The 27,939-nt window shown below is 38.9% G+C and overlaps 1 protein-coding gene across 3 annotated transcripts; it reads left to right on the top strand.

The window, feature by feature from the left end:
* Positions 1 to 296: 296 nt before the first annotated feature.
* On the top strand, positions 297 to 27,939 carry adam11 (ADAM metallopeptidase domain 11). Of its 3 annotated transcripts, XM_027177641.2 has the most exons (27): positions 297 to 557; positions 778 to 989; positions 3,716 to 3,792; positions 5,441 to 5,507; positions 8,366 to 8,448; positions 9,742 to 9,805; positions 11,323 to 11,386; positions 11,715 to 11,824; positions 12,910 to 12,984; positions 13,063 to 13,134; positions 13,389 to 13,555; positions 13,770 to 13,854; positions 14,534 to 14,624; positions 14,709 to 14,760; positions 14,862 to 14,961; positions 16,456 to 16,527; positions 16,730 to 16,822; positions 17,029 to 17,109; positions 17,284 to 17,334; positions 17,419 to 17,482; positions 17,771 to 17,876; positions 18,046 to 18,165; positions 18,305 to 18,473; positions 18,967 to 19,081; positions 19,156 to 19,246; positions 20,229 to 20,246; positions 22,976 to 27,939. In XM_027177641.2, the coding sequence occupies exons 1-27, from the start codon at positions 509 to 511 to the stop codon at positions 22,989 to 22,991; spliced, it is 2,364 nt and encodes a 787-aa protein (XP_027033442.2). In that variant the 5' UTR covers positions 297 to 508; the 3' UTR covers positions 22,992 to 27,939. The 3 variants fall into 3 exon arrangements, with proteins under 3 accessions (XP_027033442.2, XP_027033441.2, XP_027033445.1); XM_027177640.2 differs by lacking the exon at positions 22,976 to 27,939 and having other exon boundaries at positions 20,229 to 22,890; XM_027177644.2 differs by lacking the exons at positions 297 to 557; positions 778 to 989; positions 3,716 to 3,792; positions 5,441 to 5,507; positions 22,976 to 27,939 and having other exon boundaries at positions 8,366 to 8,474; positions 20,229 to 22,890.

Raw genomic sequence — 27,939 nt, 5'->3', positions numbered from 1 at the left:
TTTGCAACTATTCGAAAAGTTTTTATATAAATTTTCCCTTTACAGGGGAATGTTTTTTATATAACGATATTCATCGCATTCGGCGGACTTGAGCAGAACTACTTGAGAGAAAAATAAATAAATAAATAAAAAACTACCGCCGCATTGAGGAACCACGCCCCCTGGATGATGTGCACCAATCAGGTTGCAGTCTGTGTGTAGGGCAGTGCTACGCTCCCGGAGCAGGTTTGTGATTAGTGATTAGCGCACGTGAGTGAGTGCGGTATTTTTTTTTTTTTTTTTTTTTTTTTTTTTACTGCAGAGCCAGCGCGCGCGCGTGCGTGAATTCGGTACCGTGTGTGAATCCGGTGCGGGATTTCCCCCCCCTCCTCTCGTTCGCGCATTAAATAGGATGGCTTAATAAAGCGTCGCTGCACATATCAGTGCTGAGTATCATTTCTTTTTTTCTTTCCCCCCTTTCTACCGGATTTGCCCTCGGTTTGATGCCCGCGCGCAGTATGTGAACGCCATGCGGGCGGCGCGGTGCCTCCTCCTGTGGGCTGCGGTCTCCGTTACAGGTAAGAACCAAGCGAACTAGGGTGAAAGGAGGAGGGAGGACTTATTTAATCCTATTTATTTCAGTCTCCCGTTTTCTTTTTACTAATAAAAGTTAATATTCATATTGCTGAGATTTTAAGGTTTAAACGGAAAGATGGTGTGATAAATAAGGATCCGTTATGGAGAGACGGTCTCGTGCCTTGACCACTGACCGAGTCACTGTGCGTTTAAACGCCGCAGGCTGGAGCACCGCATCGCGGCAATGGCGAGAGAGAGGAGGAGGAGGAGGAGGAAGAGGTAACGGTAACGGCGACAGCGACGGGCGCGCGCATCGTGAAGAAGATATCACGCGGCCGCAGCGACTCCAGCAGCGCGCGGATGCCGACGGCGGCGAGATCGCGCACGGTCGCCTGGATACCAGAGTGAAGAGCGACGACGCTGACGCGCTTCACGTGAGTGACATTTGGTCATTATTTCGTTATCTAAAATAATCATATTTAAACATTATATCTTCGATACGACGTCCGTAACAGCATAGCTGTGCACGCGCGCTGTAAAGAAACCGGTTTAATGTCCACATTCACGCCCGCGTTACTGCGATCTTTAGCCGAAATGCTAAGTTACTCGTGATAAAGGTGTCCGTTAAACGCCGTAAATGAACTGAAAAGATTAAAATAACACTTTCGCTTCATCAAACAGGAAACCAGTCGTATAAATAACGCGTAATTGAATTATACACTCGAATATTAACGTTTACTGTCATATTTCAGCTTTAGCTTTGAGTATAGACTCATTAGTCTGTTGGAATGCGTTGTGAAAGAAATAACGGTCAGTTAGGCGTTCCGTTAGTGCGGATGAACACTTGCGTCATCAATCCCTGTCTCTCGCAGGTCTTTATAATAGTAATAATAATAGTAGTGATAATTTTTCAGTGATGACTTGAGACACTTTCTCACCTATAATAAAACCTTGAGGAATACTGCTAAGCTTTAAAATACTGTTTATTTCTTTTTTCTTCTTTTCTTTCTTCCTTTTTTATAACCTAAATGAAGCTCTTCAGAGTTAAACTACTTTCACACAGTAGTCACTTACATTGGAAACATAATACTTAAATACAGGATGAAGATGATAATTGTAATCAAAGTATATAATAGTGAAACATCATAACACATTAATCATAACTTCATTAATGATTAGCACTTCCAAAAGTTCCAAGTCCAATTTCAGTCTTTAGCATTTTACATGTTCTGATATTAAGTTTATCCCGATGTTCTCTGATAACAACAGTTGGTGCTGTCTATATCAGTAATAATAAAAATAATATAGTATAAGTGTATATTGTATGTTTTAGTATATACGTCTGTTTAAAGTTTGGCCCAGTTTTTTCTCCTTGGATTCTGTTTTGCTTAACAAATGTAAGACTGTGTAGCAATTAATGTTAATGAATGGCAAACAAATTTGACTGCGTATATTTTGTTTACATCAGCATAACAATACAACAGTAATAAAATATAGGTGTTAACTGTTCTTGTGTATGGATCTGTGTTCTGGCGCATTTTCCTATAGCTCTGGTGTGGGCTTTGTTTTCAGAAGCGTTGGTCTATAATTTAATGTATAGGAGCCTTTAAATAAACACACACACACACACACACACACACACACACACACACACACACACACACACACACACAAACAGCGTCAGAAATTCTATTAATAATTAGCAGTAGAATAAATAGCTGTAATGAGAAGTAAATGCATTTTAACCTTCATTATAGAATTGGAAAATACCTTTTTGCTTTTTAAAATTTGTTGCTGTGCTTGTATGATATCATTGACTATTTAATAAATATTCTGCTTTTTAATGGACTCTGGTGAAAGTCTGTTAAGAGCTGTCCAGAATCAATACGTCAAGAATATTAACATTATCTCATATAACACACACACCTGCATACATACGACCTAAATGGGTATAAATGAATACTAGAGATAGAGTTACGAATCAGAAATAAATAACAGGTGTAATATCTCTCAGTGATTGACTCTGATTGCTTAATTGATAGTATCTATCCAGTCTAGTCAGTTGCCTCCTTTCATTTGCAAATAAAATGACTCCAGATTGTGTTAGCTCAGCCTGTGGACATTTAGGTCACACCCCAATAACAATAATAATAAAAATAATAAAAATTCTCCTATCCGGTACTTATGTCAGCATCTTGCCATTATGTCTTGTGTGTGTGTCTTTAACTCTGCAGGTCCATTAGCTCCTGGCACACTGACAGATTTCCTCATTAATGTTTAAAGTATAATGAGAGAGTTGGAGTCGGGGTGGGATAAAGCACCAGTCTTTTATTACTTCCTTCCTCTTTCCTCTGTCCCTTTTGCCCTTCTTTCTCATTACTGACTTATGCCTTGTTTTCTTCAGTCATTTTATTTTCTTTACAAACTATTTTCCTGTCTCCTCTGGTCTTGTTTTACCCCCTTTCTTCTTTCACATTTCACTTTCTGTTTCACCCTTCATCATTTTTTATTCCTCTTTTTTTTATCTAATTGTATTTCTAATTGTATTTCTCAGACATGATTGTCACTAAGACTTATTTCCATTCTCCCTTCCCATTCCTCCTCTTTCTTTGTTCTCCCTTTCCTTTATTCTTTTCTTTACCCCTTACTTAAATTTTGTTTCTCTTTCTCTTTCCATCCTTTTTTCCCTACAACCTGCTCCTTTGCTCTGTACACTACACTCTGCACCAATGGACTTCAGGAACGCCCACCTCCATATCTAACACCACTCCATCCTCCATCTCTAACATCATCTCTACCTTCACTTGTGTGTGTGTGTGTGTGTGAGAGAGAGAGAGAGAGCTGATGTTACCTTCAGAGATCCATCTCTACCTCCACTTGTGTGTGTGTGAGTGAGTGAGTGAGCTGATGTTACCGGCAGAGATTGAAGTGATGCCATCGATACTGTGCCCTTCACTGGCTTCTCCTATCAGAGTGTGTGTAGTTCTGTACACTAGATGCATCACCTTGACACTGAACTGCTGTTCTATGATCAGCTGAAAAACACACTCATGTGCAAACACACAGACACACAGAGTATGTGTGTGTATATGTGTAGAAGTATATACTTATAGGGGTGTACATGTGTGTAACTAGATATGTGTGTCTGTGTGTGTCTTAGCCGGTTCACCTTGCCCAGCTATCGTTCCTGTTGAAGGCGTTTAGGACCTCATTTATTTTGGACCTCGAGCTCAACCAGTAAGTACTTACACACACACGTTTTTTCTTTTTCCCCACACTGTGATTTAAATAAATAAACTCAGCTGTTACTGCTTGTTTGTGGCATGATTTAAAATGTTAAGTCTCTCAAATCAAGCGGCTTTTATTGTCATTTTAAACCATACAGTATATAGCTATTACAGTACGCAATGAATTGAAACAACATTCCTCAATGACCCTGTTGCTACATAAGGAGCTAAAACGTAAAAGGAAACATATATATATATATATATATAAAGTGCATGTGTGCAAACAGTGCAAGACAAAAGACAGAAAGACAGTGCAGGACACATGATGGTACAAACAGACAATGCAATAAAATAGAGGACAGATTCAAGACAGATGTACAGTCTGTTTGGTGTCAAACTGAGTATTAAGGAGTCTGAAGGCTAGAGGGAAGAAACTGTTATACAGTCTGATTGTGGGGGTTGGATGCTTCTGTATCTTTCCAGATGACAGAAGGGTCAGGAGAGTGTGTGTGAGGGATGGGTGAGGTCATCCACAATGCTGTTGGTTTGTATACAGTGTGTGGTGTAAATGTCCATGATGGAGGGAAAAGAAACTCTGATGATCTTCAGCTGGCCTCACTATGCACTCTGCTACATTATTGAACACAGCAAAGACACACCTATGTTCACAGGAGAAAATGTGTGACTGATGCTGCAAACAGTCAATTATGCTTAAACTTTTAAAAGATGACTTTTAAGGAGGTTGTGCTGTGGAAATTTCACCCTGCAAAATGATAATTGTCACACTGTTCCAATGCTAGCTAAAAGAAACTTTACCAGAGTGTCATTTAGGGTATGTTTAAGCAGTACCCTGGTGTGTTCTCCACCTCAGTATAGTCAGTGGAGATCCCTCACTCTGGGTCCAAAATGAGAATGTGATCCAACAATGAATTGACTCACTGCAGGAAGTGAATCGAACACACAGAAAAATGTAAAATATATGCATACAAAAATGTTTTAAACTGTTTAATCTGCCTATCTTTATAGCTCTTGAATCATTTATTGAAAGCCAGCTCTGTGTGCTCCTCGATCTTTGTTCTTCTCGGTTTGTTTTCTGTTACCATATTTCTGCTCAGTAACTCAGATTCTGCACTGCACTAAGAGGTGTATAGATGTGAAAGCCCCATTAGGTCCTGAAGCTTGTGATCAGTGAGTTGTAAAAATGTCAGGAGCTCAGAGAGATTAGAGGATACTAAGTGATGATCAGCACATGCCCACTCTGTAGTGTGTAGAACATCTCCATTAGCAGTTAAACGTGGTACCTCAGCAGGGTCTCAGGGTTCCTGCTTTGTCTGTACTGGGTGTGGCTCAGCTTACACTGCTTCAGACCAAGCGTCTCTATCGGTCAGGGCCAAGTCTCGAAGCCCTGATTCTTAAACTCCTGGTTACCACGGTAACCATCCTGTGGATTCTGTAGTGTTCTGTAGCACATAGAGTTAAGTCTCTTCATCTCAAGATTTTGGCTAGTGAGCTAGCTAGCAAAGGAAATGTTCAGAGTTTAGTCTTCTATAGCAACTTCACACATAGTAAGAAACTGAAATGTTATAAAGTATGTAAATGTATTCTGGTTAAGATCATTTTTTTTGTGTGTGTGTGTGTGTGTGCGTGTGTGTGCATAGTGATCTCTTGTCTTCAGATTACGTGGAGAGACATTTTGACGAAGACAGAACACCATATCATAATCAGGTATGAAAAAACTGTGTATGCGGTGTTTCTGGGGTTTACAAAGTAAGGTAAAAAAAAACAATAAATCAAGGAGTAAATTTATTGCTGAAAACATGGTGGTTATTCTGTGTGTGTGCTTGTGCGTGTGCAAGCTTGCGTGTGTGTTCGTGCATGTTTGTTTGTGTGTGCATGTGTGAGGGGGTTTATTACCTCTAATGCACTGAGATGAATTGCAAAGTTATTGGGAACATAGAGCTAGGGTTCATGTGTGTTTTTAACTGCTAAATGGTTGTTTTACAAACACACACACACACACGTGCCAACACACGTGCGCGCACACACACACACACATGCACACATACCCATGCACATAGCCAGAAATATTGTAGTGTGTACTCTGAAGACATCTGATATTCAGCCATTGCTGTTTTTGCTTCACTCGTGTTTGTCTCGTCTCATCTCGTCTCACTTTATTATGTAATGTGTAATAATTCAGTGACGGACATCTTGAGTAACCATGGTAATGATCTCTCCTTCATTAATATTCACCATGATGAGTTTAACGCACAGATACAGTGAGACATGGTAGGTCAAACACCAGATGGACAGACACACACACACTCCTACACACTGCTGCTGTTTAGTAAAAATGTTGAAATAAGATAAAGGAAAGGACAGGCTAGGGGTACAGGGTGAGAGAAAATGAGAGATAGAAAGAGAGACAAATTGAGACAGAAACAGTCAAGTGAAAGACACTGAGATAGATAGTATAAAGAGAGAGAGAGACAGGTAGGAAGACAGACTGACATAGTGACACACAAAGAAGAGAAGAGAGCTCAGTAATGTGAAAGAAAAGTGAGAGTTAAATTCTATACTGCCTTTCAGAATCTGAACTCACACTGCTCTCTATGTATCCGATTTCTCTCTCTCTTTTTCTCTCTCTCTCTTACACTCTCTCACACACACACTCACACACGCACGCACACACACACACACAGTCTTTAACAGGAACACACAGAATCTACACTAAAATCCCTCATGCCAGTGTAGCAAAGCACTCTGGGAAAACAACTCGACAACCTTGCACATCCGAACAGCCAATCAGAGTGGTGTTGCCATGACGACGGGCAACAGGCAGTTTCCTATCCATTTACACTGATACACTATACAACGGCATATAGAGCATAGACAGATGTACAGATGCAAACAGAGAACTGGAGGGAGTGAAGAGGAATGTTAAGAACAGAGAGCAACATGATGCTGCATGTTGTCACACACATAGTTTTTTGTGTGCACGCATGTATGTGTGCCTCTGTGTGCATGTGTGAGTTTGTGTAGGTGTCCACTTTAAGGCCATTCAACACCCCATCTGTGTTTCTTTGTGTTCATCTCCATCTGGTGTTTGACCTACCACGTCTCACTGTAGTTGTGTATTATGTATATTAAACTCACAATGATGAATATTAATGAGGGAGCGAACATAGTCGGTTGCCATGGTTACCTGAGCAACGCAATAGGAGGAGAGTTTGGAGTGTATTATTTTATAGATTTATCTTTTATCATTTTATTAGTCCTGCAGTCTTAAAATGGAGGCTTCCAGTAGGATGAAATTGGGGAGTAATCGACCATTGTGCTTGTAACACCAACACCCGACTCTGCATAGCCTAGGATACTGGTGTGGTGGGGATGCTCAGTATTTTAATGAGGCAGAGGTTGATGAGATTTCCAGATGCTCCTGAACTGATCAGGAATGAATGTCAAGAATTTTCTTGGCAGATCAGGTCCAACAGATAAGTATCAGTTCCATTATGGGTTTTGGAGCCCTGGCATTCCCTGAGAAGGTATCCAGGATGCTGACAGTATTCTCAAAGTTCCCTTAGGTATTGCTGCTGTCTCACTTCCTAATGAGCTTTTTTCCATGACTCTTTCAGATGTTGTTTGCCCTTTGCAGTACCTTTCCAATTAAAGTGACGTTAACTCTGATGCCAGAGTTTCCCCTAAGATGGCCTAGAGAGTAGAGAGCTGTGCCTGTGTTCTCTCCTAAATCTCTATGGCCTTGGAAAGGGATTTGAACTGTTCCTGTAGCATGTGGAGACTAAGACTTATGTTTTGTCACGACCAAAAAAACAGCCTTGACAATGAGAGAGTAGGTGAGAATTCAAAATGCTGGTGACCTTAGTGGTTGAACGAGATGCATGAGTGTAGGGGCATGGTTACTGACTGGGAATTCAGCAAGTTAGAGTTTCCAAAGATCTGGCTAATTGTGATGCCCCAGTTGGAGTTAGTTTTTCAAAATCAAATGAAGATTTTTTCTTTACTTTTTGCTTTTGAATACATACAGGCAGAAAAAGACAAAGAGGGTTGAACCGGCAGATAATGTGTGACAGCTCTCATCTGTGTCTTATTACCGCCAGTTTACGTATGTGTCTTTGTACTTTTAGCTTTTAGTGACTCCCATAACAAGAGAGAGCGAAAGAGCGAGAGTGAGAGAGAATATCTTTCTCCACACCTTCATAATACCAGGTTCTACAGTGGCACTCACATTTATGGGCTCTCTCTCGATCTCTCTCTATTTATCTATCTTGACCATGCTCCTGCTTTCACAGGGAACTATACAGATATTTTTAGTTTAGCTCATTGCCTACAGGTGAAGCATTACATGTGCAACAGGATATTTCACATTTTTCATTTACATTTTTGCTTATCGATTAGCAAGTACCGATATTGGATACAGTTTCCATCTCTTGATTCTTATTTAGTCTCACTTTCAAAACATTATTTATACATTATCAAGTGATGAACCTTGGCCAATATATTACCGGCTTTGGTGTAATCTATAAATACAAATAATGGTGTGTGTGTGTGTGTGTATGTTACAGGGAGGAGAGCACTGTTATTATCACGGCACAGTAAGAGGAGCAGAAGGCTCCTGGGTTGCTCTCTCCACCTGCCATGGCCTCTGGTGAGCAAAAAGATTTAAACACACAGGTGATGCTGGTGACCTCAATCACTATTCCTCCATGTTTTAGTATTTTATTTTCATTCACACCTGCACCAGTACACAACTGTTGTATTGCTAGATGCATTAGCATTAGCTTTTTAGTCAGATTAATGGCAAAAATCACAGTGAGTGACGATGTGTCTGTAAAAATAGGAACACCATCATCTAGTCATGGTTTATGAGTGGCAGTTTGGATCAGACACCTTACACTAGTAGCTGTTATCCCCGACGTTTATGGCTCTGGTTCCCCAAAAATGTAATTTCACAAGCCTTTCTTTCTGGAATTCAGCTAAATTACACAACAGTAATATAGCTGCACACTGATGCACTTGTTAGATTTTTATTTTTGGCTCAGAGCGCTACCTTCCCTCTCATCTTATAATGACAACGTGATAAATACTGACAATAGAGATAGAGAGATACTGTATGAGAGATCTTGTTCTCAAAAATAAAACAATCACTCTGGAATTTTGTCATTTCGTTCCTGTAGTTTTTTGTTATAATTTTTGTTATTTTTTTCTTCTATTTTTTTTAACTGCAGCTTGTGTGTTTTAAATGGTAGGCAGTGATGGCAAAAAACGTGGAAAAATTGGAAACCGTAACACCATTTCTCATGAGTATGCTTGTTAGAATTTTCTACACTTTCACTTCTAGGGATTGTTGCCAGATAGCTCTATTTTTATCTTCTCTCCATGCATGGTTCCAGTAGTGTCTAGTGAACTACAAGGTATGTTTGTGCTTCAATAAAATAAGAGAGTTTCTTCAGGACAAGAGTTTGTTGACCTGGAGTTGGCATCTGATTGTAGTTTTAGAGATCTGATGATCCAAACATGCTGCTTTTTTCTCCAAACCTGAACTTTGGAGAAACTTTTGCCTCTTTGACCTCCTGCTCACTGTGCGTGGGGGTAAAATTCACTCAAATCCACTTCTACAGCCCTGTTTGGTGTAATTTTACTATTTGCAAAACGATGTTTCGCAGTAAGTCAACACAGTTTAATCTTATAGTTCATGTATATGTTCTCTAATCTCTCTTGTGAAATGAAATGTGAATGCAACCTCGTCAAAGAATCATAGAAATTTATTTCTGTAGAGGATTTTTAACTTTCTCTTTTTTATTATTAAAAACATACTCCACTGGAAGGTTTGAGTGGTTTCATTTTTTATTGTGTGAAGAAACTACTTAACAAGGGCATTGTCTCACAACTAGCGCACGTGTGTGTGTGTGTGTGTGTGTGTGTGTCTGTGTGCGCACAGGGGAATGTTCTCAGATGGCAACTTTTCCTATGAGATTGAACCCGTACCACACGTCGATGAGCAGGTCAGTGTGTGTGTGTGTGTGTGTGTGTGTGTGTGTGTGTGTGTGTGATCATCTGTCTGTCTACTGAAACATTAATCCCGCTTCATCATTATGACCTCTGTCTCTCTCTGTCCACCTATGATGGATTCAGAGCGATACTCTATCTGTCTCTATCATTGCGGTGTGGAAATAAAAATGAAATCAGCTGATATACAATCCCATGGTGCCAAGAGTAAACGACGGATAGAGAGCGGTTGGGAGAGAGAGATATTAGATTATCAGCAGTGCAAAGTCGTCATGTCTGTACTTGAGAAGAGAGAGCTGAGCATTTCTGCACACTGTAATACAAACCCTGCTCAGTCCACTATGATCAGTGAATCAATTACACCCCCCCTTCTCTCTCTCTCTCCCTCTCTCTCTCTCTCTCTCTCTCTCTCTCTCTTCCTTTCTTTTTACCATCACCCATCATTTCCTCCTTGCATAGCACTTACTAGTCCATTTTCATAAAGTATTTAACATCACATTATTTCTCTCTCTCTTTCTCTCTCTCTCTCTCTCTCTCTCATCCTCATCTCCCTCTCTTTTACCCATCATTCTCCTTTCCCCCTTTCTGCAGCAGTAAATGGTCCATTTTCATGAAGTATTTAATACCACTGTCATGTTGCGACCCCCCCCCCTCTCTGTGATTGGATGAATGATGAATAATACATCACAATGTAGAGCAGTACTTCAGAACTGCTCGTATGTGCTGAGGAGAACTTTACCTTACACCTGACCTCCTACACCTCCATCGAGTCAGAGATGGGAAGATAGGTGGATAGATGATGGATGGAGGGATGGATGGAAATGTAGATTGATTGATAGATTAAGTGATGAATTGATGGTGGGGATGAAATATAAAAGGGATGGATGACTGACTGTTTACTGATGACTGACTGTTTACACTTGGCCAAAATTTTCTGCACTCCTGACCGTCACACCCATGTGAATGTTTTCCTGTTACTACAATTTCTGAAGCACAGAGTAGAATAGAATGTATAGAATTCACTGCAACTAAAAGGCCCATTTGCTGTTCCAGCATGACAATGCCCCTGTGTGCAAAGCAGCTCCATGAAAACATAATGTGTGGAGTTTAAATTTGAAGTGGAATTGCTCGAGTGTCCTGCACACAGCCCTGATCAACCCCAATGAACGCCTTGTGGATGAACTGGAACTTGAGCCTACTTGACATCACAACACCACTGTTTAATCTCACTAATGCTCATGTAGCTGAATGAACACAAATCCCTTGAGCCACAGCCCAACATCTAGTGGACAGGCTTCCAGAAGTTTGGGGCCATATACTGTAGTTTATTGAAGAGGATGTAGGTGTGTTTGTGTTTTTCAGTTCAATGTATATAACTGGTGTCATGTGTTAGTGCCATTTCTGTCAGTGTGTATGTGTGTTTGTATTGGTGTATGTGAGTTAGTATTTGTGTGCTTGTGTATTTGTGTATCAGTAATGTTAAATCATTTAACTGTGTGTGTGCTTTTTACAGGGACAAAATGCTCACATTGTGTACAGACTGCCTGACCTTCAGCTCATTGCACCACACTGCCCTGGTAAAGTACACACACACACACACACACACACACACACACACACACACACAACACACACACAGAGACAGAGACACTCACTAGAATTCATGTTGAGTATTGTGAAGTGGAACAGCGGGATAAGGTCATTAAACACACACGCACACACATATAGACACACTTACTTACAGTCTCACTCACTCTTTGTCTCTATGATTCTACCCCTCCCCCTCCCCCTTCTGTATCAGTGTGCAGTAATCTGTTTCCCTATCGATCGCCTGAAAGTGATGACTGTTTTTTTGCTTTCTCTCTCCATCTTTCCATCTGGCTGTGTCCATCTCCTCAATCCCAGAATGCAATACTACCAGTGACTTGGACTCAGCCGTGGATGATGTCACAGCTGATCCTGCTGAGAGTGACGGTCCCACTTTCACACACGGCCTGAGACGGGTCAAACGCCAGGTTTGTGTGTCTGTGTGTACGGAAACTGTGTGTGTATGAATAGAAAGGGTTTTCTCATAGGTTTAAGGTTGAGTTGATGGTGTAGTATTCAGGGTGCCAAGTACAGAAACTTTCACATAATGATTTCAACTGTCCGTCTTTACTTATCAGTCTGTAAAATCCTGCAGAATAAACTTCAAGATAAATTTTCTCTCTCTCTCCAGTTCTAGGGAGAATCTTTGCTGCTTTTAACGTCATCTTTTTAAAAGAAATCAAACTGTTTAAAGTTTGTCTTAAAGTGTCAAACTGAGGAAAGTGATAACTTCCTGAATCGATTATTGTTACACAGGGTATTTGTAAAAAAAAAAAAATAATTCTCTTGGGTGTATTTATTTATTTATTAGAAAAAAAATACTCGTGGAGTATGAGCAGAGAGGTCAGGATATGTAAGACGATCCAATGATCTCTCAGAAATTCTGTCCTTCCGCTCAGTAAAAATAGAAATCTTCAAATGATAAATCACAAGCACAGAGGAGAATGCAGTCTGTTGCATATTTTATGTTACCCCTCTTGCTCCCATCCAACAGCTGGGTTAATGGTTTTTAAAGGGTTTATCACAGCGTACAGTGGTTTGTTACATAAAAATGCCTGAGCAAGTTTAGTTTAACACACCTGAATTCAGTATGATGGACATACACAGATACTTATCAAGAAAAGACAAGCTAATGTTAATGTGTGGCACTTTCTAAATGTGTGTATTCTACTGATCGTCAGAAACATGCGTTGGCTTACTAATAATCAAAGCTGTGAACAACATTGTCAGCTAGTTTAGTAAAATTTAAGAATGATTAAGTATTGAAGTAATGATTGATTTTTTTGATAAGCACATTATGCATTTTATGGTTTTAGTATTTTATTAGTTCACTCTGTTGAAGGCAGAGAGTCCTGACCTAGAAAAGATCAAGTTCAAGTCTGTTCCACTGTATCACAATCAGTATTATAATGTTCACAAATCATGATGCAACTTTTAACTTTACTTAATCAGATTGAAGTTTTGGCTACCAACTAAAGCCCATTAGGAAGCTTATATCTTGTGTGTGTTTTAGATCCGGAGGCCACCGCGTACTGTTCAGACCGAGACGAAATACATCGAGCTGCTCGTGGTGAATGACTATGACCTGGTGAGAGAGAGAGAGAGAGAGAGTGTGTGTGTGTGTGTGTTAAACATTAGAATACTTATACATTATCTCTTTCCCTAGTTTGTGCAGATGCGCAGGTCGACTGCGCAAACACGCAATTTTGCGAAAGCCATCGTAAACATGGCCGATGCAGTGAGTATATACACCAGCTACTGACCCAGTTAATATACACTGCTCTGTTACAGATTATACTGCTCACAACCAATCAGAACACTGTTCTGCTCTCAGTCAATCAGAACACTGTTCTGTTCTCAGCCAGTTAGAGCACACAGTTCTGCTCTGAGCCAAACAGCCATAGTGCTCTCAGCATATCAGAACACACTGTACTGCTCTCAGACAGTCAGGCTGTATACTGTTATGAAAGTGATGGAATTTTGTTTTTCCAGATTTATAAAGAACAGCTTAACACAAGGCTCGTGCTTGTCGCCATGGAGACATGGTCATCCCAGAACATGGTTTCTGTGGGCGATGACCCTCTGATGACCTTGCGTGACTTTATGAAATACAGGAGGGAGAACATCAAAGAGAAGAGTGATGCTGCACACCTGTTCTCGTGTGTTTTACACACACACACACAAACACACACACACACACGCAATTCCAGAATAGAAATGTTACATGTAATTCACCTTCAGTCCTTTAGAAAAAAAGTATTGTTTGTGTTGCTTTATTTATTTTTTATAAATATGCTATAGGACAAGATAGAGACTTAATAAACACTTTCTGACTAATTAGATTATAGAAATTACATGTGTCTCTGCCTGTAGGGGTCGCACATTTCAAAGCAGTCGAAGTGGTACAGCATACATTGGGGGCATCTGTTCTCCTACACGTGGAGGCGGAGTCAATGAGGTATGACCCACATCACTAACTCACTAATTTCTTCTTAATATTGTAGACTCCTGTTCTGTACATGTGAAATATACTGTATACACATAAGCAGTGAGGGAATTCTGGAGTAACGTCTGCTAGTCCACCAGGGTTCAGTGTCAAACCTACAAATGATCACAACTCTGTGACTGTGTTAAGAATCAGTCCCAGAATGCAATGCATGATATGCATGATGATATGACAGTGCATTACATTAAAGCAGTGATTCTTGGGTTGATTAGAGATGTTTGGAAGCTGATCTGTTTGAGTGGTGTTTGCCGATTAAGAGTTGTGAGAGATGAATAAAGCACTTGCTGCACTCACTGTCAGCACAATGAACACAGAGCAGCAAAGTGCATGAAAGATTTTTAGATGGAAAAAGTAAGCTCAGAATTACATCTAGAATGAATAGTGCTGGGAAACAATTAAAAATTTTAATCGCATGATTTTTTCTCAGTAATGAATTTAAAAGAAGTGTATTGTGCACTTTTATTTAAAAAAGTACTGCTGTAAAAAAAAAATCTTGGATATTGAAGATCGCATGTTAATTATATAGAAAGTATAGATAGGAACGCTTTGATGCAGCCAAATCAAACCAATTAGTAGAGATGTGCTCAGGTTAATAAAATGTAACTATTTATCCTGACTATACTGTGTACAGTATGGAAACGTGGGACCCATGGCCATCACGCTGTGTCAGAGTTTAGGACAGAATCTGGGCATGATGTGGAATAAAGAGCGTGCCACTGCAGGTGAGACACTTGTCTCACTCACGTGTAAAGTACAATAGACACGCACGCCTCACTCACCTGTAAAACTGTGTGGGTGTGTAACAGGAGACTGCAGGTGTCCAGACCCTTGGCTTGGCTGTATCATGGAGGACACTGGGTAAGTCAGTCCTTTCAATGACTGTGTTTGTTATTCTGTGTGTGTTTGTGTATATGCTTCGGAAATATATGCTTGTATGGGGGTGTGTGTGTGTCTGTCAGGTACTACCTGCCCAGGAAGTTCTCCCGCTGCAGTGTGGAGGAGTATGTACGATTCCTGCAGGATGGAGGAGGCAGCTGTCTGTTCAACAAACCCACTAAGGCCAGTTCACACACATCAAATCATATCAAACTTCACACCAGGCACACTAGACCTTTGTGTTTTTCTGTAAAGACGTGTTTCCTGGAGGCTGCTCTTTCCTCTATATCAGGGGTATTCAATTAAAATTTAAAGTGGTCCAGTTACTAAAATTTCTTCCCAGCAAAGGTCCGAATCTTATATTGTCACTTAAAATAGTGTACTCTCATGTTAATAAAATCAATAAAACACATACATTTCTATATAATTTATTGTTAAATTTCAAGTGTTTTCAAAGTCTGAACTTGTATGGCACTTGAATGGAAAACAATACTGTAGTTGTCTTTACTACATGTCAAGTAACAGACAACAGACACTGAATTTCTTCTGAATAAAATAAATAAAAAGTGCAAACAAAGCTTTGAGCAGCCTGAACCTAGGGCCTATATTTCAAGTAATGTAAAACATTCAGAATCTTTTGAATAAAATAAGTGTTTTTAATCTTTAAGAAAAATAATTAAACAAAAGACTTTTGAGCTGCCCCCTTTTTAAACATTAACTACATTAATAACACAGGAACCTTAGGCAAAAGAACATTCAAGTAAAATAGAACAGGACAGAATTTACTGAATAAAAGAAAAGTGAAGAGCTTTGAGCAGCTCCCTTTTTCCTCTCTCCTTTCCACCTCTCCTTACTCCTTTTCCATCTCCCGTTCCTAGTGAGAAAAATGGGCATGTAACTGTCCTGCCAGCAGTCTGAATCTTAATTGTCCTGCCAGCGTAATTAGGTGCATTACTGCCACCTTCTGCTCTGGAGTATGGAACAGAAACGATCTGTTTTTGGCTTGGCTTTTGATGAAGCTCCTGTCATAATAACTAGATTAACTGCGCATGAACGAAAGATTTATCTTTTTATTAATATCAAAATAATCTTAATATTAGATCATAATAAGGAGATGCTTAATATGATAATATTAGAATTTTAACGGGTCCGGGCAGACCCGTCACTTGGTCCGGATCCGGACCGCGGTCCGCCATTTGGTGATGCTCGCTCTTTGGTACACATTTTATAGGATGTAATTATTTTATACCATTATACACTATGAAGAAGTGCATATGTTATGATTAAGAATAGCTCTGGAAAACCCAGCCTTGAAGGCATCACTGACCTAATTCGATCATCACATTTTTTATTTCAGTAAAAGCCATATTATATTTCTCAATTTACTTCCACTATGGTGTATGTATGATGCATCGCATCACGTCCCAAATTTCCCCCAATGTAGTCCATTAACCAAGCAATGTTTGTCTCCTTTTGCTTGCTTCTTTGGTTCCTGACTAAAGGCTAGTGTATGTATCATGTAATAAAAGTTTATCCAGTTCACTAATCCAAAGTAGACTTTTTCGTGTGTATTTTGGATTTGATCATTCAGTATACATGTATAGTACATTATAATATTTTGGGCTTAAATACAATGCAGCTGAGGGTTAAACAGGCAGTTTTCTCTGTGCTCTGTAGTTACTGGATCCTCCTGAATGTGGAAATGGATATGTGGAGCAAGGAGAAGAGTGTGACTGCGGCTCACAAGTGGTGAGTTGGCAAAATAAAGACGAGACACTGAGTCTTTAAATTAATGAAAGTGCATAATTAATAAACTTTGCTGAGTTGTTGTTGAGACAGAAATCTGTTTTGACCATTTCTGTGTGTGTGTGTGTGTGTGTGTGTGTGTGTGTGTGTGTGTGTGTGTGTGTGTGTGTGTGTGTGTGTGTGTGTGTGTGTGTGTGTGTGTCAGGAGTGCTCTCGAGCAGGAGGAGCATGCTGTAAGAAGTGCACCCTTACCCATGATGCAATGTGCAGTAATGGACTGTGTTGTAACAGGTGTCGGGTAAGGACACCCCTTAAACTCGCAGCGCGCACACACACACACACACACAGTCACTTATACTCTTTAATATGTAGATATTTGCTAATCCAGCTTTACTTTTTTGTCTCTCTCTCTCTCTCTCTCTCTCTCTCTCTCTCTCTCTCTCTCTCTCTCTCTCTCTCTCTCTCTCCCTCTCTCCCCTATGTGTGCACATGTGAGCGGTTCAGTATGAGCAAAGAGGTGTGGTGTGTCGAGACGCAGTAAATAATTGCGATATTCCAGAAACATGTCCCGGTGATTCCAGTCAGGTGAAGATTTTCGCTTCTTTGTTTTTTATCTTCATGTTCCTCATTTATTCATTTGTTATCCTGACTGTTAAGTTTATTTTTTGTTTTTTTTTCTCCAGTAGGTTTTCACTGCTTTAATATTCCAGTTTGTTGCATGTATACCACTAATGTTCTGCTTTTGATGTTGGTCCTCAGTGTCCTCCTAACGTACATAAACTGGACGGCTACATGTGTGATGCAGGACAGGTAAATGTACTCACCTGCTCCTCTACACTCTGCTGTACACACTCAGCACATCCCCTGTGACATACCACATTGCACCTCTTTCAGGGTCGCTGTTATGGTGGTCGATGTAAAACCAGAGATGGACAGTGTCAGACGCTGTGGGGACACAGTGAGTACAGAGTTAATGTCAAGTGTGGGCTTGAGTGATTTTGACCAATCACAATGCAGAATACAACAGCTCTTTTGTAAAACACAATATAGCAAGAGTAGTGATATCTGAACTCAACTCCGGCATAAACTGTTTCACATGCAAATCTTTTCCAGTATGTGATTAGCACCCCCTAGTGTTCTCTAGGTTAACACTACACTCCTCTGTACTGTTACTGAGGAAAAATGACACTGTATGACGATTGTCCATTTCTGTACATAATGTTCCTGTGGTGTGTGTGTGTGTTAGACTCAGCAGACCGGGTGTGTTATGAGAGACTGAACACTGAGGGGACAGAGAAAGGAAACTGTGGAAGAGATTCCAATGGACTGGGATGGATTCAGTGCAGCAAACCGTGAGCACCTATGTCCCTATACACACACATACAGTACACACACCCACAGTGCATGTTGTGGTGTTGAGCATGTTTTTGTAGTCTTCACCCATCTCTCTGTATCTGTCCTGCTCTGTTTTTCTCTTTCTCTGTTTATGTACATGTCATTTTCTCACTTCTCTCTCCACAGTGATGTACTGTGTGGGATTCTTTTGTGCTCTAATATGACAATGAAACCTCGTTATGGTGATTTGGATGGAGAAGTCATCAGCCTCACCATCTACCATCAGAACAAATACTTGGACTGCCAGTAAGTGTGTGTGTGTGTGCATTCTTGTGTGTGTGTTAACAGAAACAGTAGAAAAGACCTGAAGATACATGTCCACTTAAGGACATAAAATCTCTTGGCTGGTGACCTTTACACTTTGTGTGTATGACTGTGTGTGTAGTGGAGGACATGCTGTGCTGGAGGATGGCTCAGATCTGGGTTATGTAGAGGACGGAACTCCATGCGGTCCTAACATGATGTGTTTGGAGCGGCGCTGTGTACCGGTGATGACCTTTAACCTGTCTGTATGTCCCGGTTCCTCCACTGCACACATCTGTTCAGATCATGGGGTGAGTCTCTCTCTTACAACACACGCACACATAGTTAACTTTCCCAGAGTCGTTTTGGCAGATGCTCAGCTGTTTTCCTACACACAGCACCCTCTGCTTTTAGACAATGCTACTGCAACATGTCACCTCTCTCTTTCTTTGTTAAGTGAAGTGAAGCAAAATGTCTCATAAAATGTGTAGCTTGAAGTTGAGAGAACTGGGGTTTTAAAGGATTAAACATTTTGTTCCCCAAAAAGGGTTCATTACTTGTATATTTGTTGTATATACTTAGTTGTATATTTTCATAAACATACCGTGTTTCAGTATAATGTGTCTGTCTATACTGCCCACCCCCACCCCAACCAACAAATATCAGGAAAAGTGTGTATATAATGTTCTGTTTGACACCATGATCTTAACAGTCCTGTCCAGAATACCAAATTATAAGCAATATAAATGTGTTGTGATTACATCTGGCTATAATGCTGATGTGTGGCTTCTATCCCTCTCTCAGACCTGCAGTAATGAGGTGAAGTGTATCTGTGATGTCGATTACACAGGGAAGGACTGCAGTGTGTATGACCCGCTTCCTGATCCACAGCTTCCAGAAGGACCTGAGAAATACAAAGGTATTCACTTTTACTACCACACACACAAACACATATTTACTCTCACTTCACTTCTTTTGTGTGTGTGTCTGCAGGTCCAAGTGGCACAAACATAATCATCGGTTCTTTAGCAGGAGCCATACTACTGGCAGCTATAGTGCTGGGAGGAACAGGCTGGGGCTTTAAGTAAGATATCTCATTATATAGCTTAAAATTGAAGCAGTTCAGTAGAACCTTCACACTGTTCCCGCATTCAACACACCATTCTGTAGAACCTCTACGCTGTGACCTTGTCCCACAAACGGTTCAGTAGAACCGTCACAGCTTGTCCATGTTCAACAAACAGTTCAGTAGATCTTTCACACTTCGGCCATGTTCCACACACACACAGCTCAGTAGATCCTTCACACTTGGGCCATGTTCCACACACACAGTTCAGTAGATCCTTCACACTGTGGCCATTTTCCACACACAGTTCAGTAGAACCTTCACACAATGATTACGTTCCATCTAAAGTAGAATCTCCACAAGTAAATAATGATCACCTTCTGATTAGCCACATTACAGAATTCATACACTGAGGCAACAGTTAGTTCTCGTCCAGTCTGTTTGGTTGATTTTATGTTCTGAAATTTCTAGATGTTTCACTGTGAAACGTCTGTGTTCACACACATCATGGTTTTGAGGAATATAACATTTTGACTTAAAATATGAAATGTCAATTTTACCAGAAGCACCTTGAACACATTGAGCTATATGGTATTTGTGCCTTCTTCTAAATGATCTTCCAATAGCAGAAAAAAATAATCAGAACCTGTGTCCATATTGTGTCTGAAATGTCACTTACTTACATATAAAGATATATTAAGATGTGTGTTTCCTGTTTATAGAACTGTTATATGAAAGCACAAAATAACCATGCTGATATTCAGTTATAATTGCATTGTGAGCACAGTTGTTGTTTAATTATACAGTGAGGGGCCTCAAACTCACAGAGATAAATTAACAATGATTCTAAATGGTGCAATTTTACCAGTTTCTTCATTTTCACTTGAGCTACATTCTGATCCTCTCTCTCTCTCTCTCTCTCTCTCTCTCTCTCTCTCTCTCTCTCTCTCTCTCTCTCTCTCTCTCCCTCCGTCCCTCCCTCTATTTTCCCCTGATCTAGAAATATCCGGAGAGGAAGGTATGACTCTGCTGAACAGGACATGTTGTGACCATTCATTAATTCTTTTTTTTGTTTGTTTTATTTTACTTTTAATTTTATTGTATTTTATTTCACTTGCAGTGACATAAGATGAACTTTATTTGATTAAAATTATATTTGTCCTAATATAAAAATATGTGCAACTTCAACGTTAGCTGCTAATTTTTTTTCATATTTAGGATCAAATGTATTTGGTAGAAACAAAAATCAAAACTGCATGGGCATGATCCTACACACTTCTCAGTGAGATTACCAGATTGAGATTGTAATCTGGAGTGATGTGACTGAGGTTCAGGCTTCTCTTGTGTGTCAATGACTTTATTAATTAATTTATACAGACCAGATGATGTGTCAAATATTCCATAATCCTGCTAAGAGTGAATTATTCTCCATTCCTAACGTGTTTTACCGACTGTTAGATGTCATTTATATGTAACACATACATGCCCTTATATGTAACACATTTACACTTAATGACTAGTCTATTCTAATAGAAAATCATTTGAAATACAATTATATTGTTTTTATTTTCATGAAAGTTTTTTTTAAACAAATTTATCTTGCTTTTTTTTATTTTTATTTTAATGGCATGTTTGTAGAACATTAATACAGTAAGTAGGCTATTTATATATACAAGGAATCACAGCGCAGAGTGAAGAGGGACATGGCAAAGGCAAAACAGAAAGCATACGATGAGTTGTATGCCAGGTTAGACACAAGGGAAAGTAGGAAGGACTTGTACAGATTAGCGAGACAAAGAGAGAGAGATGGGAAGAATGTGCAACAGATAAGGGTGATTAAAGATAGAGGTGGATAGATTCTAATAGGTAAGGAGGGTGTGCAGAGAAGATGTAAGGAATATTTTGAGTAGCTGATAAATGAGGAAAATGAGAGGGAAAGATGGGAGGAAGAGGTGAAGATTTTAGAGCAGGAAATAGCAAGGATTAAAAAGGATTAGGTGAGGAAGGCTCTGAGGTGACTCAAGAGTGGAAAGGCTGTTGGTCCAGATGACATACCTGTGGAGTTGTGGAAGTGTCCATGAGAGAGAGAACAGAGGAGTTTCTATCTAGATTGTTCAACAGGGTTTTAGAAAGTGAGAAGATACCTTAGGAATGGAGAACAAGGGTGATGTGCAGAGTTGTAGCAACTAGAGAGGTTTAAAGTTGATGAGCCATGCAATGAAGCTATTGGAAGCTAGGCTAAGAAAGGAAGTGGATATTTGTGAGCAGCAGTAGGGCTTCATGCCCAGAAAGATCACTAATGATGCAATGTCTGCTCTGAGAATTTTAATGGAGAAGTACAGAGATTGTCAGAAGGAGTTGCACTGCGTCTTTGTGGATTTAGAGAAAAAGTATGACAGGGTGCCGAGAGAGGAGCTATGGTACTGTATGAGGATGTCAGGTGTGGTTGACAAGTACATCAGAGTAGTTCAGGATATGTATGAGAGGAGTATGACAGCAGTGAGATGTGCTGTAGGTCAGACAGAGGAGCTCAAGGTGGAGGTGGGGCTACATCAAGGATTGGCTTTGAGTCCCTTCTTGTTTGCTATGTTGATGGACAGGTTTACAGAAGAAATCAGACAGGAATCGCAGTGGACAATGATGTAAGTGATGATATTGTGATCTGTAGTGAGAGTAGGGAGCAGCTGGAGGAACACCTGGAAAGGTAGAGGTCTGCTCTGGAAAGAAGAGGAATGAAAGTCAGTCGTACTAAGACAGAACACCTGCATTTAAATGAGAGGTTAGGGAAGTCAAACAGTGAAGTTACAGGGGGCTGAGCTCAAGAAGAATTTGAGGTCAACCGTACAGTGTGTTGGGAGTGTGGAAAAGAGGTGAAGAGGTGAGTACAGGCAGGTTGGAGTGGGTGGAGAAAAGTGTAAGGAGTGTTGTGTGACAGAAAAATCAAAGGAAAGGTGTGCAAGACAGTAGTGAGAGCAGCTCTGCTGTATGGGTTAGAGACTGTAGCAGTTAGGAAAAGACATGAGGCAGAGATGGAGGTAGCAGAGATGAGGATGTTAAGGTTCTCTTTAGGAGTGAAGAGGATGCACAGGATTAAGAATGAGCACATCAGAGGGACAGCTTAGGTTGGCTGTTTTGGGGACAAGGACAGAGAGGAGAGATTGAGATGGTTTGGACATGTAGAGGAGGGAGAAGGTTATTGGTAAAAGAATGTTTTAGATTTAGCTGCCAGGTAAGAGGTCAAGAGGAAGGCCAAAGAGGATATATATGGATGTGTTGAAAGGACATGAAGTTAATTGGTGTGAGAGTAGAGGATGCCGAGGATAGAGTTAGGTGGAAACAAATGATTCTCTGTGGCTACCCCTAACGGGAAAAGCTGAAAGTAGATGTAGTATTAAGCTATCTACAGTACATCCATATGCAAGCCACACCTCTTTAAATCCATCAGAGAAACAGGAGGCTTTATTTTTCTTGTCCAAAAGAGAAAACAACCTAAGAGAAGTCAGGAGAGAGTCATGAAATTAGTGATCATCTGATCATTTATATCCTGAATGTCCACTACTAATATCATTAAGCTTATGTGATTGCACAAAACCGCACGTGTTCATTACATTTTTCATGAATTTCTGGATTTATTTGTGGAAAATAAAGACTGAAATAAGGGAGCGATCGGTGAGCTGGATTTCTAACAGCCCATTACATTCTGCTTTTTCTCTCACCTGTCTTTCTTCTTATTCTGTTCTTCTTCAGATCTGGAGGAGGATGAGAAGTCTATCCATCTGCTGTCCTGTCCTCTTTACTTCACTGTGTCTTTTACATTCTGAGGAGAAAAGAGAAGCGATAAACACGTCTTCCACTCAGATAACTTCAACCTGCACAAGCCTCTGCTTCCTGTATGTCTTTCTGCTCTTCTCTGAATTCGATGTTACGTCAGAAACATTCCACTCTGCTATACTAGGCGACCTCAAAATCTACTGTGTCCATTCCTTTAGATTATATATTAGTAAATTAGTACAAGTCTGAGCCATGATACAAAAATGGCGAGCATTTACATCAGCTACACCTGCCCAAGATTCTGTGTATGGTCTAAAAAGTTCAAAAACCTTGAAAATAATTTTCTTTAGTGTTTTGTCATATAAAGTGTTCTTGCATGTTTCTTGTTAAAACAGTTTTCCACGGGATTTAACGCGTGATTGTGACCATGACATCGGGTTTAATTATAAAATAAGCGCTCAGTGTTATAAACAGCCAGGCGATAAAATGACAAACCTGAGTTTTTATTTATGTATTTATTTATTCATTTATTTCTATAAAATATAAAAAAAGTTTTAAATCACATGTACGTTCACAACCGCAACTGGATATTATTTAAACTAACATCATTGTTTTTTTTCTTCATTTGTAGCTTTTTTCTACTTTATCTGTCACTTGTGGACTTTCGCCTGACTGTGTAGCATCAGTCCAAGCCTTTACAATCACACTGAATTCTATTCATTTAACTGTAGAAAATGCGTTTTGCTTATAAGAAAATATTATGCTTTTTTTTTTGTTAAAAAAAAAAGCTTCTTTTACACGTTGAAACCATAACTTAACCATAACTAACCTGAGACTGAGCAGCTTTATAAGACAAAAAAAAAAAAAAAGGATACATGTTAAATACAACTGTTCCTGTCTGTTTCCAGGGGATCGTAAAGCTTTACACATGATCAGCTCTCAGAAAGAAACTGAGATTTGTGTATTTTGTGTTAAAACAGTACCATGGTAACGTGTACAGAACTTGGATTTGGCCTGAGTGTACCCAGAAACTTCACTTTCACTGGGGTTTAGATTTATTTATTAACAGTACAGAGAATCGTGGAAAGTTTAAGAAATAACCAACAATGCACACAGATTTTACATTGTCCTGAGCCGAATATATAAATTCTAAATTCATCATTAAACAAACAGAGTACTGAAGTATTCCTACTAACAGGGGAACGTTAGGACGATTCTAAGGGCACATGCACTTTTGTGGCCCCTAGAGGCTTGTATGTTCGGTGCGAAATGGGTGTGGTAATGGGCCCAGTCTCATTTTCTTTCATAGGGCCCAAAATTGCTAGTGGTGCCCCTGCCTAGTAACATTCCGTGTTTGATCTAATAGTAATCAGTTGAAAGTAAACGACGCTGCTTTCTCTCAATATCAGGCATCTAGCGATATTAAAATACCGTGTGCATAAACGCCCGAATGTAACTTTGAACATGATATAGCACAAAGTTGCATTTTTACCCATGTATGTTTGTGGACTTTTTGTGTATGATGACTTGATAAGCACAAAACTAGCTTTTAGGTAGACATAAGTACATCGGAACATTCTGCCATTTTAATGTGATGTATAATGATGTATTACTGAATGTGTGAGAGTGATGGGATGCTCGCCGAGGAAACATGCAATATATCGCAATACATAGTCAGCGTGTGTAAATGCTACTCGTGTAAATACTGTATATACAGTACACCTGTGTTAAAACAAAAGCACAAAAGATTGCAATCAATGTGGTCAAGGAAAAAATAAGCATTTTAAAAAGTTATGAGATAAAAACAGCGCAGATCAGAGTTCAAAGACTGCCAGCTTTATTTAGAATGAAGTGCACATGCTGAGAGTATTACAGCAGGCTGTGTTTCAGAACCTATCCACCTTTCTTTTTCTCGGTCTGTCTGCCTCAGTTTCTCTCTCTCTCTCTCTTTCGCTCTCGCTCTCTCAGGGCTTGGGCAGTTTAAATCACATTCGCAGACACAAAGCTTTAAACTCCTCCACAGTTACACATGAGAAAACAACAATTTTTATCCACAAATCTAGATTCATGCAAATCCTGAGAGTCTTCTGTTAGCAACCAATAACAAATTTATCACTCGTCATTTTAAGTAGATAAATTTAAAAAGCTTTATTTATTTCATAAATTTGTTTCTTTTTCAGAAATCCCCAATAGTTTTAGCAACAAGAATGTTCGTTATAAACAAACACTCAGTAAAACATCAGCATACTGAAGCTTAGGCTTGTAACCAAACTTTATATTTATTTGTTTGAATTTCACATTAGATTCCTCCCTCTAATCAATGGCTTTCTGTTCTTTATAACACAATTACATTTTTATTGAGTAATGTCACCAACAGACTGAAGCAACACTGAATTCTGTTCTTCACTCAGAATTTAAAAGATATATTTATATGCACTATATTTGTATATATACTGTATACACACACTACAAATGTTAATTGGATTGTTAGATCTCACTTTTATCTTGTTTTTTTTCTCCAAAAAGCAAAATTTAACTCGTTCATTTCTTACTTAGTGCTTCACTAAATTAGTACAAATCTGACCAATAAATGACCAAGATTAATGTGTAAATAAAAATTATTCAAGGATGAAATCTGTTGTAATATTCAGAGCACCTTTAAATCTAGCTGCAATAATAAACCATGACTTTTACATGTTCAGGACACATGGAAAAGTTCAGTACTTTAAAAGACGTTTTGGTGGTGGTGGTTTTTTAAATTCATAAGGATGGATCGACATGCTGGAGGTCTTTAATAGACATATGACTATAGATATATATGATATGATATACACACAAAAGATATATAGTTACAGATTGAAGAAAACTGTATTATATATTTTGTTTTTCGATAAATGCTCATGTGTACAAACCCAGAAACCAAGATTTAAATAAATTAATTTTAATATGTTAAACTTAATGTTTATCAGGGATCACATCAGTTTGTATAATAATTGTTTTAAACCCTAAAAAAAACAGTGTAAGCCCTGCTCAACTGATTTTAACTGTTTTAAACATTTTAAAGTGTCTTATTCATGGTACATTTCTGGGCCATAAATCTGATTTGAATTGAGCAGTAAAGACAATATAACACATATCAACAGCCAAAAACTAGCCTGACTGCAGTTCTGAGCATGTGATAATGATCAGCTTGGTTTAAGTTGGACTTTATTGGAAACACTGCCAGTAGATCTTCAGAAGCATGTTCTCCATATCCTGCCGTTATCTCTAAACTGCTGCACACACAATATAAATGTAAATTCATACTGAGCTTACATCTGTATCAGTCATATAGCACATAGGCTTCTTTTTTTCTTCTTAATAGAATATGAATATACAAACACTTAGCCTTGCTGACTGTTTATATTACATTTAAACTGGAACTTTATAAAAAGCCTCTTTCACAAGTCCTGTAGCAAGCATTAAGATAATTAAAGGACTGATTTACATTAAACTTCTCTCAAAAACATCCAAACTTATTTTTGGAATTGGAACTGAAACCAAAAATAAGTACAATAATTGATAGAACGATTTTACAATAAATTATCATCAATAAACAAAAGAAGGACTAATTTATATTAAGGTGTATCTTACTTATATGAAAGATTTATTTGCAGTAAATGTTCGTAAAAAAGATTGAGTTGCTGTACAAAGTATTAAAGTATTAGCAATTAGGCATAATGAAAATAATCCCCCTTGTTATTCAATGACCATGAATTACATTTATGTAAGGACTTATTTTTAAAATATACTGTATGACCATCAATATAAAAAAGGACTTGCTAAAATAACTATTTAAAAGGTCTCATTTCCATACCATTAATAAATAAAAACAAATAAATCAATGTTGTTACTTCTGTCCATTACCATCAATAACAAAAAAGGACCAATTTTAGTGGCGTATTATTAGTAATAAAAAAATAATTAAAGGAAGGCATTTTCAATATTTTGTAATCAATAAAAAATTAAAGGACTAATTTATACTAAGTTAAATAAATTGACGGATTGTTTTCCTGTTGTCCTGTAGGTTAAATGTGCAGTTATTTCTTTAGTTTTGTGTTTTTTGTGTATGATTTGGTGTAGCACTGCCACCAGCCTCTGACGGCTGAATCCTAGTAACTGTGCGTGTGACGCTTCAGAGACATCCTGCGTTACCTGTGTGAGTGTGTGTTTTCACTACAGCGTGATGGCCAGAAGGAGTTTTTTTATGCATGTTTTTGTTTTTATTATTACGGGTTTAGTCTCAGGTTTAGGCCACAATATTAATCTTGTTAACTTCCTCCCTGGTTTAAACTTTAAAGTCACGTTTTAATGCTTTAGATAAAAAAAGTGGATTTACTGTATATCTGGTTTTAGCGCTCGGCGCACGTGTTCGCATGTCTTATGCTCCGCTCTGACTGAACCGTGATTGCTGCAGAGCACAGTTCAATTTTACTGTACATTCTGTTCCTTATTGTATATTATTTATGTTGTGTATATACATATGCACGTACTTACAGGTATCTGTATATAAACATGAACACTTCTGTACATTATTAGCTATAATCTAATATCAGTGTAAGAAACTCACAGCTATAACCTCATTAATGGTAACACATGCTAATGCTAAGGATCGCTGCATTATAGGAAATGTATTTCATACCATTGCGACGTTTGATTGTAAATTAATGTCGAATTACACAGAGTCTTTATTATGTGTGGAGGTGAAACGGGACTGTGTTAATAAAAGCACATACCTAAACGAGGCCTGATGGAAAGGCTGAGGAGAGAAAAAACATCTCCATCTCTACAGATTAATTCACTTCCACATTGCTTTAAGACGAACCGCATTGTACCGTATTATTTTAGAGATTTTTTCTGTATTAATCAAAAGGCTAAAATAAAAAATTGTCAACAAGAAA

The sequence above is a fragment of the Tachysurus fulvidraco genome, chromosome 8 (genome assembly GCF_022655615.1).
Source record: "Tachysurus fulvidraco isolate hzauxx_2018 chromosome 8, HZAU_PFXX_2.0, whole genome shotgun sequence".
In the NCBI taxonomy this organism is placed as follows: domain Eukaryota; kingdom Metazoa; phylum Chordata; class Actinopteri; order Siluriformes; family Bagridae; genus Tachysurus; species Tachysurus fulvidraco.
This window is presented reverse-complemented; position numbering and strand designations above follow the sequence as displayed.

What these genes read in the sequence shown, in the direction of transcription:
- adam11 (XM_027177640.2), top strand. Translation starts at nt 509, where the DNA reads ATGCGGGCGGCGCGGTGCCTCCTCCTGTGGGCTGCGGTCTCCGTTACA. An exon ending in GAACACCATATCATAATCAG is followed by an intron (nt 5,508 to 8,365) that starts GTATGAAAAAAC and finishes TGTATGTTACAG; the next exon opens with GGAGGAGAGCACTGTTATTA. An exon ending in TCGTAAACATGGCCGATGCA is followed by an intron (nt 13,135 to 13,388) that starts GTGAGTATATAC and finishes TTGTTTTTCCAG; the next exon opens with ATTTATAAAGAACAGCTTAA.